At 53.1% G+C, this 13,428-nt stretch overlaps 1 protein-coding gene across 4 annotated transcripts in view; it reads left to right on the top strand.

Annotated features, from left to right (window-relative positions):
• pfkfb4b (6-phosphofructo-2-kinase/fructose-2,6-biphosphatase 4b) overlaps positions 1-12,545 on the top strand; it is a 29,453-nt gene extending 16,908 nt beyond the window's left edge. For 2 of the 4 annotated variants that reach the window (XM_066697675.1, XM_066697676.1), the window contains 13 exons: positions 4,456-4,572; positions 4,687-4,783; positions 5,119-5,185; positions 5,316-5,390; positions 5,491-5,547; positions 5,682-5,803; positions 6,356-6,563; positions 6,674-6,820; positions 6,940-7,044; positions 7,515-7,644; positions 7,849-7,911; positions 8,374-8,438; positions 9,065-10,546. In XM_066697675.1, coding sequence (XP_066553772.1) covers positions 4,456-4,572; positions 4,687-4,783; positions 5,119-5,185; positions 5,316-5,390; positions 5,491-5,547; positions 5,682-5,803; positions 6,356-6,563; positions 6,674-6,820; positions 6,940-7,044; positions 7,515-7,644; positions 7,849-7,911; positions 8,374-8,438; positions 9,065-9,124 — 1,313 coding nt within the window. In that variant the 3' untranslated portion in view covers positions 9,125-10,546. Of the gene's footprint in view, positions 1-1,796; positions 1,970-4,455; positions 4,573-4,686; positions 4,784-5,118; positions 5,186-5,315; positions 5,391-5,490; positions 5,548-5,681; positions 5,804-6,355; positions 6,564-6,673; positions 6,821-6,939; positions 7,045-7,514; positions 7,645-7,848; positions 7,912-8,373; positions 8,439-9,064; positions 10,547-11,423 lie in introns of those variants that run through there. The other 2 variants (XM_066697674.1, XM_066697673.1) reach the window with 2 other exon arrangements.
• The last annotated feature ends 883 nt before the right edge of the window (positions 12,546-13,428 follow it).

Below are 13,428 nucleotides of genomic sequence, written 5' to 3'. Positions count from 1 at the left end.
TCACGCCCCTCCCCCGGCGTTGCTCTCGCTGCTATTGGCGGAGGCGGAAGGCGCATCCTCGGCCCATGTGCCGGGCATGAGGGCCGCAGCCGCCGGGTGCTGCGCTGCTCCGTCCGCACTTCGCAGTGTTTTGCTCTTATTTCCCTGGTTTGCGGTGAACCGCCCGGCCCCCGGCGGCTGTTTGCGTCAGTTTGGGGGGCGCTCAGTCTCGAGCAGTTACGGTACCCAAAGCAGAGGGTGTCAGGTTGCGCCAGATCGAGCAAAACAACAGCGAGAAGTGATGCGTGATTTTCTGCTCCCCGTCAAGTGGAAGAAATGCCTTTAGTTTACAAAGTCAGTAATAGTCTAATATGTTATTAATGCTGTATTTTCAAATCCAATGTGTGCTTTATTGGCATGACAGGGATGATCCACTATTGAGCAAATGTTACAAATCAATCAATCAATCAATTTTTATTTGTATCGTGCCCTTTGCAGGGTAGAGAGCACTCCACAGAGCGCTTTACAGACTGGTAAACATACAACAAACGTACAGCAAAATAAAATACATAAATACAATAAAATCAAATATAGACCTGTAAAGCATTTTACATGATCTAGAATAAAGTGAGTGAACATTTAAGTAAATAAACCATTTAGGCACGGAGGAGAGAAAAACAAAAAACTCCTATGGATGGCATGTAGGAGAAAATGAATCTCTGGGGTCCATGGCTTAGGGCTCAGGCCTAATGGTCGCCTCCCCTCCAGGCAGTATAGTTATTACAGCAGCAAGAGATCAGAAAGTTCTTGATCGGTGCTGCTGGCTGTGCTCTTCCCTGTGGAGGAGGCCTCTCGCCCGCCATTGGGGTTAGGGGGGTTGGACCATCAACAGGCTTTGGGTGGCGATGGCTCGTCAGACCTTGGGTGTGGATGCCCCATTAGCCCTCCGTGGTGAGGTGCCTCTGGGATGGGTTGTGCCTCATCAGACTTCCATGGTGGGGGGCGAGGTGCCTCGTTGGACCCTCGTAGGGGGCTGTTGCTGGAAGACAAGAAGGCAGTCGTGCTCAGATCCGGGGTTTGTGCTGCAGCTGCTGTCAGATAAATGGATACAGCCGGCTCTGCAGGCTGCACCAGCAGGGATGTGCATCTGTGCACATTTTGCTTTCTTTTCATTTCACGTCTCGGACAAAGCGGACCGGCTCTTCAGTCCGGCTCATAGTGTGGGTGGAGCTGGGTGGGTCGTTATCAAAAGGCGGTGTTTTTCCAACATAAATTCCTGGAGTGATATTTAGTCTTTTCCCAAAACATGCTGCTTCTCGTAGCTTTTGTGGTTGTGTGATAACGCACGGTATTACTAGTAGTAGTCGTTGTAGTGGTGGTAGTACAACAGATGTGTAAATACAAGTCGCAATGCTTGCTCTTTCACACACTGGTTGTGGCATTTTAACTGTGTTGGACTATCCAGTGCATCTTACACAGACGTGCCAAGTGTGGCTGTGCAGCCGGAGCTGTTTTCCAGAAAACAGACACATAAGGACAATAGAGAGAACGTGTGTGCCTGTGGATATAGAGACACAAGACTATAAATCAGAATTTGCAATATCTAATTTGATATATCTAATGTGCGGTCACTCCTTTGGGACTCCGACTACTTGAAACCCCGTCCGTCCGTCTGTCTGTCTGTCTGCTCTGATCAGTCGCTCTTTCCCCTCGGGGTTGTGAGCAGCTGGAAACGCGCTGCGCCTGGTGTCGGGGGTTTACGGTAGCGGCGCTATTCCGGGCTCGGTGTGCGCAGGCGCGGCCTATAAGAGCGGCGGCTCCGGCGCTGCGGGGAGACGCGGGCGGACTGGCGGTGCAGCAGCAGCGGCGGCTCCTCGGTCCACAGCCACCATGGCGGCGTCGCCCAGAGAGCTCACGCAGAACCCGCTCAAGAAAATCTGGATGCCCTGTAAAAACGGCCTGCCGGAGCAGCACGCATCGCAGAGGAAGGGTGAGCTGCGGGACCGGCGGGGTGAAGCGCGGCGGACGGGTGGATGGCGCCGCGATTGCGGATCAGTAAACCGCACAGTGGTGGCGGGGATGGGGCTGTGTTTGTACGAGGCTTGCGCTCCGTCCCCGGCCGGGCTGGGTCTGCAGCCGTGGCGCAGAGAGAGACGGGCTTGAGTCGCACAAGGGGTTAAATATTGCGTCACTGCCCTGTGCGGGGCCGGCGGGGCGTGCGGTCTGCGGTGCACACTGCGCGTCGAGAGCCTGGGCTGTGTACCGTGTTGACACGCCGGTGCTGCAGCTGGTCCGGTCCACTGCGGCAGTATCGCGCCATTGTTTCGCCTCCTGGGCTGTCCAGCTCCCTCAGCCCTGCTGGACCCGGGCGTGCAGGCGGCCCCAGTCAACAATAGGTGGCGGTGGCAGTGGCTGCGTTTAGTGTTAATGATGATTGAGAACAGATTGGCGGTGACGGACAGCATAATTTTCACCAGCGTAGACCCTTGCATGGCTTGAAAGTCGGGCCATTGTGGCCGCCTGTGGCCCGCAGCCCCCCATCATTGAGCATCTGACGCGTCGTCCGTACGATGACGTCACCAGAGGAACCGGGTCGAGGCCTGAGTTCGGTGCAGTGTCGGGTACAGACCCCCCACTCTCGGTGCGTCCGTGGCTCTGGGTTTCTCTTTCTGTCCACGTCTCTTCCACCATGTCTTTAAGGCTTGCTGGCAGCATTCAGATGGAGTATGTCACTTATTATTTTCCCCGTTTGTGTCTTACTTTCTGCACCTTCTCTGGGCCCTGATTGTGTCACACCGAGCAAGTGCGTGTTGGAGTGACCTGGTTCTCACGGTGCTTACTGGGGTAAAGAGAGGGGAATAACATAATATTATCAGAAAGAGGGAAGGAGTCAAAGATTGAAATTCTCTCTCTCTCTCTCTCACGGACTCTGGCACAGACACGGGCGGCTGTGGCTCTGGTTTGTAATCCCAGCTACTGAATCAACCTGCTTCACTCTCAGCCTGGTTTAAGACCGAAGATTTAATGACTGGTTATTTTGTCATGTATTGTTATGGTGGCAGTCCAGGGCTCAAACCCACGTTTGACTGGGAGTCCGTGCGGTTAATCATGCCACCAGGGCTGGGAAAAATTCCAACAAGGCACTGTGCCCCTCGTTGGCAGTGTGGAAACTGATGCCACGCTCTGCCAGGCGGAGAGGCGCTGCGGGAGGGAGGCACAAAAAGCCGCCCCCCCTCCCCCCGCTCCTCCGGCACTGGAGCTGAATAGCAAACTGCACTGCCGGGGGTGTTTTGGCTGAGCGAGAGGAGAGTGAGCGAAGGGACAGAGTGAGAGAGCAGAGCGTACCGACTGAGAGAAGGGAGAGAGGAAAGAGGGAGAGCAGATCCTGTAATTGTTGAAAGCATGTTTTAAAGAAATCGTAGAATCTCGGCTCTCGAAAAGACTAAATTTGCCCAATTAAACCATTCCAGTTCGGGAATTGGGGTTTATCTTCAGCCAGGCGAGGCCGGTGCTCCATCCCTGAGGGGCTGAGCTGGTTGTGCCTGCCTCAAATCCCTCAGGGGGGGGCAGGGAGGGTTAAAGCCCATTGTGAGCCCGGCCCGCTTCCTGGCACTTTGGACAATCAGGCCATTGGTTCAGCACAGTGACTGCGGCAGGAGCACTATATTATATTGACTTTATTGACTGAAGAGAAAGATGGAAGTGAAAGGATAATTGACCAGCAGCTGTCAGGGCTGGGCGGCTCTGGCCCTCAAGGGGTTAATGGGCTCCTGCAGGTTTTCCACTCTGTTAGCGGCTGATCCACGGAGGGGACCACCCTCCATGTTTCATCCCTCCACTTTAATTGCTTAATTGGGCTGGGTTGATTATGCACACTGGCCCTGTGTTGGAGCTGTCCAGTGCCTGGCGGTTTCCAGAGCACTGTAAGAAGCGGACGGGGTCTCCTCCCACCCCCCCGCTGTACCGGGTTGTGTGCTGTGCTGTGTACGTGCATGTTCTTTGCCCTGTCGTTTATCTGCCGCTCCGCCCCCCCCGGGGTGAACTCCTCTCTTGCGACTTACACAATCGCCATTCCTGCTGTGGCGCAACTTGGAACCATGTCTGCCACATGTGCGCTGTTGATCTCAAAGACGGTGTTACACAATGACATGCAACAGCACCCCCCCTGCTCCCGCTGTGGGGATGACGGGGGGCTGGCAGAGGTGCTGTGTGTGTGTGTGTGTGTGTGTGTGTGGCGGGGTATGGTGATAGAGCGATTACTCTGCACTATTAAAGCTGACTAGGAGGGAAAACCAAATTGCAGACCGCTTGATGAGATTCTTGGCTCGTTAAGCTAATGGGCGAGACCGGCCTGATACGGCTTATGTGTGCCCTTTGTCACACTGAGGTGTGTGTGTGTGTGTGTGTGTGTGTGTGTGTGTGTGTGTGTGTGTAGTGTAGTGCGGACCCCGCAGTACTGACTGTGTGTCTCTGCAGTGTGCATGACCAACTGCCCCACGCTGATCGTCACGGTGGGTCTGCCGGCCAGGGGGAAGACGTACATCTCCAAGAAGCTGACGCGCTACCTCAACTGGATCGGAGTTCCCACCAAAGGTACCGTCCCACCGGACATGCGTGCCCTGACCACACACGCACACGCTTGTCCCGCACCCCCCCCCCCCCAGCTGTGCCGAGCGTAAATACAGCCCTCTCCCCCCTCCCCCTCAGAGTTCAACGTGGGTCAGTACCGGCGGGAGTGTGTGAAGATCTACAAGTCTTTCGAGTTCTTCCGTCCGGACAACGAGGAGGGCCTGAAGATCAGGAAGTAAGGACTGAGACGGACGGGCAGAGACGCACTGTGACTCTGTCCCTCATCCTGATCTTAACTGTATTTTTCAACATATGTTGTAAGTCACCCCGGATAAGGGCGTCTGCCAAGAAATAAAAATAATAAATAATAATCCCCTGAAAAGTCAAGTCATGACAGATGGTGCCGAGTGCCCAACAGACAGACAGACAGACAGACAGACAGGGTGGGTATCTTGTATACCCACCCTCAGAAGAGCGGGCGTTGACTGGGCCTGTCCGTGCAGTGTTCTGAACGCAGCCCTGTGTCCCCTGCACTCGATGCTGACGGTCTCTCTCCTGCTCTCCCCACAGGCAGTGCGCCTCCGCGGCTCTGAACGATGTGCGCCAGTACCTCAGCGAGGAGGGCGGGCAGGTGGCGGTGAGTACAGCCCGGGTTCAAGTCTCCCACTGTCTCTCCCTCCGTCTCTTTCTCTCTGCCCCACACCTCTCTCACACCCGTCTGTTTTGCCCTGTGTGACTCCGTGCTCAGTGTGGGTTTCGCGTTTCAGGTCTTCGATGCCACCAACACGACCAGGGAGCGCCGGGGCACCATCGTGAAATTTGCCGAACAGAACGGTTACAAGGTGAGAGAGAGAGCGAGAGAGAGAGAAGAGGTGGAGATGGAGGGAGGGACAGAGGGAGATCTTAGCCCTGTATTGATGAGCTGCTGCTGTCTGACCACAGGTGTTCTTCGTGGAGTCTGTGTGTGAAGACCCTGAGGTCATCGCAGAGAACATTGTGGTGAGTTCAGAGTCTGCCTGTGTGTGTCTGCGTCTGTCTATGTGTGTCAGTATGTATGTATCGGTGTGTTTGTGTGTGTGTGTGTATCGGCGTGTCCAAACAAATGTCCCCATGACCTCCCTCCCGCCCCACAGCAAGTGAAGCTCAGCAGCCCGGACTACACGGACTGCAGCACTGACGAGGCAGTGGACGACTTCATGAAGAGGATAAAGTGCTACGAGAACTCGTACCAGACCCTGGACGAGGTGCTGGACCGGTGAGTGGGGGGGGGGGCAGTGGAGACAGACGGGGGGGCATACATACAGACAGACTACTAGGGTAAAGAGGAGAGAGAGAGAGAGAGAGAGAGAGAGAGAGAGAGAGAGAGAGAGAGAGAGGTCAGCTGTAGACGGTTTGCCAACCCAGTCTCCTGCAGACGCTCAAGTCTGGGCTTGTGTTTTCTTGGCAAGAGAGAACAGCCCCTCTCTCTCTCTCTTCTCTCTTTCTCTGTCCTTAACCTCTCTCCTTCACTGCTCTGCTTTCTCTTCTCTGCCGAGTAAGAATTTCTGCAGTCTTGAGCTTTTCTTGTGCGGAGGCCAGGAGGCCCAGTGTCTCTCTCTCTCTCTCTCAGCCTTGTGTTCTTCTTTCAGTTCCTCTTCTGTTGTTCGCCTGTCTGTTGTAATTGTATCATTATTTACACGTTCGCTGAGTTGTCGGCCAGTGGGGGGGGGGTTTCTAAAGTCCGGTGGTTTTGTTTTTGTCCTTTATCTGAAAGACTCTGACTCTTTCACACTGCAGAGTTACTGAACCCTCTCCGCTCCCCCAACAGGGAGCTGTCCTACATCAAGATCATGGACGTGGGCCGGCGGTACCTGGTGAACCGGGTGCTGGACCACATCCAGAGCCGCATTGTGTACTACCTCATGAACATCCACATCACGCCGCGCTCCATCTACCTGTGCCGGCACGGCGAGAGCGAGCTCAACATCAAGGGCCGCATCGGGGGGGACTCGGGGCTGTCGGGCCGCGGCAAGCAGGTACACCAACCCCCGCCCCCCCCCCCGGGGTGAGAGTGTCTCTCTGTGTCTCTCGGATGACCTTTTAAGGACGCCGTGTCTTTCTCTCTTCCCCCCCCCCCCCCCCCCAGTTCGCCAGGTGTCTGGGGAATTTCATCCAGGACCAGAACATCCGTGAGCTGAAGGTGTGGACGAGTCAGATGCGGCGCACCATCCAGACAGCGGAGGCGCTGACTGTGCCGTACGAGCAGTGGAAAGCACTGAACGAGATCGACGCGGTGTGTGTGTGTGTGTCTGTCTGTGTGTGTCTGTCTGTGTGTGTGTGTGTGTGTGTGTGTGTGTGTGTGTGTGTGTGCTTTGCACTATATGTATTCATGTCTCTCTGCCCCACTCTCAGGGCGTGTGTGAGGAGATGATGTACGAGGAGATACAGGAGCACTACCCCCTGGAGTTCGCCCTGCGCGACCAGGACAAGTACCGATACCGCTATCCCAAGGGAGAGGTGAGTCTGCGGCGCCTGTGCGTGTGCGTGTGATGTGTGTACTCTGTGAGTCCATATTCCAGCCACACAGTCGACAGATTGCAGCACTTAGTGAGCCGCCTGAGTCAACTGTTTTCGAGTAGAGGGGGGGTGGTGTGTGTGATCAGGGCTGCTGGTCTCTGTGTGTCCGGGGGGGTCCTAATCACCTCACTCAGGGAGGGGGAGGCGTCGTTAATTGAGAGTGGTGAGGCGTTATCCAGGCTGTCCTCCACTGCCCCCCCCCCCCACACATCAGTGTAAGCGTGCGAGAGGAACGGAGCGTTTCTCGGAAATGAGAAGCGTAACAATGATGAAGTCGTTGAAGTGGAAAGACGAGCACCACCCCCCCCCCCCCCCCCCCCCGAGGGATTATTTAGCAGTTAATTGTCTTGGCAGTACTTCAGCCTTTATATTGTGTGTGTGTGTGTTTGACTGTGACCCGTGTCCCCCAGTCCTACGAGGACCTGGTTCAGCGTCTGGAGCCGGTCATCATGGAGCTCGAGAGGCAGGAGAACGTGCTGGTCATCTGTCACCAGGCCGTCATGCGCTGCCTGCTGGCCTACTTCCTGGACAAGAGCGCAGGTCAGGGGCGGGGCGGGGCGGGGCGGGGCGGGGGGGCCAAGTGGTCCGCACTGTGAGCGGAGAGAGGGGTCTGTCTGGTGACCGTGCTGTCAGTCACCCTGGGTTGGGGGCCATATGCTAATAAAATGACAATTATAGTAACCCATCCACATCAGAGTAATTAATTCACACTGTCCGTCTGTCTGTCTGTCTGTCCGTCCACAGAGGAGCTGCCCTACCTCAAGTGTCCCTTACACACCGTTCTCAAACTCACTCCTGTGGCTTATGGTAAGACTTTGATCTATATTAATAATGGCTAGTTTTAATATAGCGTCTTTCCTCCCATAGTATCTCAAAGTGCTTTTCAGTTGGGGAACCAACTCCCTTTTCCCCCAGAGATCAGTAGTACCCACCATACAGTGCAGCACAAAGAGCTTGACGCAGGCAAGAAAGCGAGCAGTTTCAAATATTTTTTTAATGTACAAAGGTATCTTTTAGTCAAACCTTATGCAGCCCCAGGGAGGTCTGATTCTTAATTCAGCTCATGCAGGAATAAATAATATTAATATCAGTCTGTTACAAAGGTGCCTCTTCAGCCCAGCTGTGTGCATCTCCTGCCCCCCTGTGGGCGACGGCAGTACTGCAGCCTCTTACTGACCACATTGCCCAGCATCCTCTGGGGCAGGCAGGGCTCTTGTCAGCTGCTTTTTATCCGTTTAATTAACGGAATGAACTTCTGTCTGTCCTCAGGCTGTAAAGTAGAGTCCATCTCTCTGAACGTGGAGGCTGTGAACACTCACAGGGACCGACCTGAGGTAGGTCTCGCTGTCAGTCGACAGTCCAATCGATCAGTCGGCCGGCCTGTCAGGCAGTGTGTAGGCGTACGCTGGGCTGTCGGAGTGGTGGAGTGCGGTACAGGCCAAGCACTGTGCACGGGGTCCAGTCAGTCAACAGCATTACACCTAACGGGGAAAAGCACACCGCAGAAACTCTACTTGTTCAGTTCTGCAGAAATGTATTCCAGGTACAACGCAAAGCCAAAAACAATGGATGTTGGGCTGCATTAGGCCGTTACCCTCTGCTATTTAAACCCAACTAATACTGACAAGCTTCAGACCAGCACTGCTCACACACAGCCAATCAGAGCTGCCCACACTGGGACACAAATGGAAAACCTTATTTTGACATATTAGAATAACGAAAGCCCAAAACAAACCTGACTGCTATCGGGCCCTAAAGGGAAGTGACACCTTGGCAGAGTCTCTCTTCATTGTAAGAGATACGAAGCAGAGACGGATCCTGACCAAACACTCACCGATAAGGGAGACCTTTGCTGTAAAGTGTCCTCCCTGTGCTGTGTGCATGCTGCCAGTGTGAGCCCCTGTTGTGTTGTTGTTGTTGTTATGTGCTGTTGACACCCTCTGTTCTTGTCCTTGCACAGAATGTAGACATTTCCAGGCAGGCAGAGGAGGCGCTGGTGACGGTACCGGCCCACCAGTGAACACAGCCCCGCCGCCCTGTCCCTCCATCTGTCTCTCCACCATGGACTGACCTACCCACAGACAGGCAGGCAGAGAGAGAGAGAGACAGGCAGGCAGGCAGAGAGAGATAGGCAGGCAGACGCACAAACTCCCTCCAGCAGACTGGATCTGGTTTCATGCAGTGATTCGAAGGGCGGCCATGTTGATATAATTTTTTTTTTTTTTACACTCCTGAATTACTCCATCGGGAGCCGCCCAGCCGCTGTCCACAGCGAGCGAGAGAGAGCGAGTGAGCCTGCACTCCCACAGCCTGGACTGCGCCTGTTTCACTATTTCATTGTACTGTTTATTTATCGCCACAGAGATGCGATTTAAACTGTGTCCCGGGCCTTTGGGATGAGAGAGAGAGCCCACACTCCTCCTCCACAGGCCCTCAATTCTTCATCACCCCTCCTTTGGCAAGAGACATGGCCACACCTCCTGTTGTGCCTGGTGCACAAAGCTGCTGCAGCAGTTTGGGGGGCGGGGGGGGATGCCAATGCAACCTGCATGGGACTTTCTGCCCCCCCCCAAACCCCAGTCTATCTGTGTCTAGATTGCATCAGCACTCCCTGTGGGTCTGTCCCTGTGTGTGTGTGTCTGTCTGTCTGTCTGTCTGTCTGTCTATTACTCACCCCCAGGCCGCAGCGGGGGGGAAGCAGCTGGTCCCGGGCACTCGGTGCCGAGGGGTTTTCATGGGAAATATTACATGGTTGTAAACTTGATTTGTACATAAAACATGGATCAGAAATATGAATACAAAGATTGCAATACTAATGTACATACGTCCGATTTTATTTTGATGCTGAATTACTGTTCAAAAGGGTGTTATCTTTATCAAGTGTTATTCTGTATATCTTCAGGTGATTAAAAAAAAAAAAAAAGTACACAACCAGCGAGAGTGTGTGTGTGTGTGTGTGTGGAGATGGCGTGTTTATGTACACGCCCACTGATCGCAGTGCCGCAAGGGGTGGGGGGGGGTTTAGGACTGCGAGCCGGAAACGCTACTGTACACATCCCCTGCAGGTGTGCATCCCTGTACCCCTGTCTACCTGCCCCCCCCTGGCCTCGCACCGTTCCCCAAGGGAAGGAAGCAGCAGCAGCTCACTGGTCAAATCCAGAACCCCCCCTTCCCCTCCCTGTTCTAGAACACTCACGAGGGGCAAACGCCATGTCAGAAGGGCAACCCCCCCATCCCCCTCCCACTGTCTGTTGTCAATGTGTTTCAGAGGGTCAGAGGTCAAGTCTGCTCTGATGAAACACCTCAGTGTTTCTAAAACCCCATTTACAACTGTTTTCTGTTTTTCTCCTGGATGTACTTTATTTTTTATTTTTAATGCCTGTTTTGCAGGGAAAATAAATAAATCTGAACTCAGTCATTGAGCTCCAGATCTCATTCTTAACATCTGTGTGTTTGGCTGTTTGTTTTCTGATCAATGAGGGATGCTCCTTGTGCCCTGGGCGGGAGAGACACAGTCCAGCAGGGAGACAGTTCAGGAATCCATTTCTTGGTTTCATAATTGTACCAATTAGTGGCTTAATTAGTCAATATTAACACAGTTTAGTCACCAATTGCAAAGTCCTGTAACTCCTGGCACTGGGGTCTCTGTGCCAGTGCTGTAGATCCACTTGCTTCATTGATTGGTTTATATTCTACACCTGTACTGTGAAATCAATGCAGATGTTTCTAAATGAGAACTTGGGTCTAAACGAAAGCTTGGACAGGCCGGCCCTGCTGTAGTGAAGCAGCACGGTGCCCTGCAGCACACGAACAGCTGGGCTTGCGCTCCAGTCCACAGCGTCTCTGGGCTCCTATTACACCCCCCCCACCCAGCTCCCCAGTCCCCTGACCACCAGTCATCTTATTAGCTTGGTGGTCTGAGGTTTGAGGGCTACCTGGAATTAAAACTGTTAAACCATCAACAGAAAACTACACTGTCACTCACACACACTCTATTATAGAGCGGCCGGGCCTGTATGTGGTACCGTGTCCACAAGACCAGCTCTATCGCAGAAGGTGAAGGAAAGTCCTTACCCCAGGCACCAGGGGGATTGTAAGGAAGGCTACGGAGGAGCTGTGATCTCCCGCTCTGCCTCTCTCTCTCTCTCTCTCTGGGCTCGGAGGGTCTGCTCATCTGGCGGATTAAAGCATCCCTGGGAATCTGCTTGGGTTGAAAAGCAGAGCAGTGCTAGCGCAGGGAGGCGGAGCAGTCCTTCATGCTTCTGGTTGCCCTTGATTCATCTTTCTTCTTCTGTCCCTCCCCCTGTTCTTCTCTGCAGAACGTGCACGTGCACCGCTCCAGAGAGGATGCCCTACAGACCGTCCCAGCCCACCTCTGACCTTCCACCCCCACCACCCCCCTGTCTCCCGGGCCAGCAGTGGCGCACCATGGGCTCGTGTCTCCGCGGCTCGATTCTCAGGTACCACAGCGCAGGACGTCCCGGCCACGGACCCCCACAGGAGGAGGGGGTGGTGGACTGCTGTCACTCCAGGTCTCCCCCTCTCCCCCCCCAGCAGGCAGCATGTGTGAGACTGTCCTTTATTTAAAGTCCTAGTCTGTTGGCTGCAGCTTATGGGACGGACTCTTCCTCATGTCTCACAGGATTATCACACGGCTGAGTCAGAAAAAAATAAATATATATCAGAAATTAATTAATTATTTGGGTATTAATGATTATTAATGATGATAATTATTTTAATAAGATTAATAGTTGCACATTGCACTACAGTTGAGTGAAAATCACATTTTATGATGATGATGATGCTGGAGGAGAGCGGGGAAGAGGCAGAACCAGAAAAGCCATAAAGTTGATGAAAATTGCACGGGAGCTCATAGGCTCTGCACATTGGAAAGACACGCGTGACCCACAACTTACAGCGATGCACTGATTAAGCATCTTCTTCGACGCTCCAAAAAACACAAAGTTCTGTTGCACGCTCAGCGGGGATTGTCCGCTGAAATATATTGCTGTGGAGAGGGAGAGGCCAGGACAGAGAGATACTCATTTATAGTGATGTGTGTGTAAATAAAGTGTTTGACAGGAGTCCAGCTGAGAGCACGGCTGAAGTGTTTGTTGGAGAGAGTGCTTTGGAGGGACGGGGACCAGAGGCTGTTGAGCCCCCCATTACAACCCTGTTCGCATAGGAGAGACGGTGCAGAGAGAGAGTGTGTGTGTGTGTGTGTGTGTGTGTGCGTGTGAGTGAGTCAGTGTGCGTCTGGGGGGGGCGTTGTTTTATTTTATGACACTGTATTGTATCGTTTTGTATTTTCCTGAGTTTAATTGCACTGTATTGTATTTCTACTGGTGGCGGTGGTGGGGGGCGGGGGGATTGAACACATTTATTCTGTGAATTGACTTTGCAGTTTTTAATAAAATGCCAGAAGGCTATGGTGACAGAAACACATTGCGTTGTGTATGTGTTGGTGTCTGCAGGGCATTGTTTCAGGAGCAACTGTTTGACGTGTGTCCGTGCAGTAATGACCTGAGCGGTGTCGGGGTTCATGAAGGGTTAATTGTTGTTATATTTCTGAGTGGACGTCTTTACCCAGGGTTGCATGCAATGACCCATTTATAGAGCTGTGTTTGTACCAGAGCAATCTAGGCACACAAGGGTACAACAGCAGTGCCCCCCACCTGGGACTGAACCCACAGCCCTCCGGTTAGAAGTCCAGAGCCCTGACTGCTGCACACACTGCTGCCCGATCACATGAGCGAACACAACTCACTGCAGGACCACACGCCTGCTGGACTGACACAAACACACACATCCAGACAGGGAACGTATTCCAGCGCCGTCTCATTGGACCTGAGGACGTTCAAGGGATAGATTCTATGTTGTAACTTCTATTGTTATAAGAAGAACATAAGACAGTGTCCAGTCGAGAGGAGGCCATTCGCCCCATCGTGCTCGTTTGGTGTCCATTAATAACTAAGTGATCAAGGATCCTATCCAGTCTGTTTTTGAATGTTCCCAAATTGTCTCTTCAGCCACATCGCTGGGGAGTTTGTTCAGATTGTGACGCCTCTCTGTGTGAAGAAGTGTCTCCTGTTTTCTGTCTTGAATGCCTTGAAGCCCAATTTCCATTTGTGTCCCCGGGTGCGAGTGTCCCTGCTGATCTGGAAAAGCTCCTCTGGTTTGATGTGGTCGATGCCTTTCATGATTTTGAAGACTTGGATCAAGTCCCCACGTAGTCTCCTCTGTTCCAGGTGAAAAGGTTCAGTTCCTCAGTCTCTCAGTAGGACGTTCCCTTATGTACATTTAGAGAGAGAGAGAGATACACAG

Source organism: Amia ocellicauda, chromosome 3, assembly GCF_036373705.1.
Source record: "Amia ocellicauda isolate fAmiCal2 chromosome 3, fAmiCal2.hap1, whole genome shotgun sequence".
NCBI classification, from domain to species: Eukaryota; Metazoa; Chordata; class Actinopteri; order Amiiformes; family Amiidae; genus Amia; species Amia ocellicauda.
This window is presented reverse-complemented; position numbering and strand designations above follow the sequence as displayed.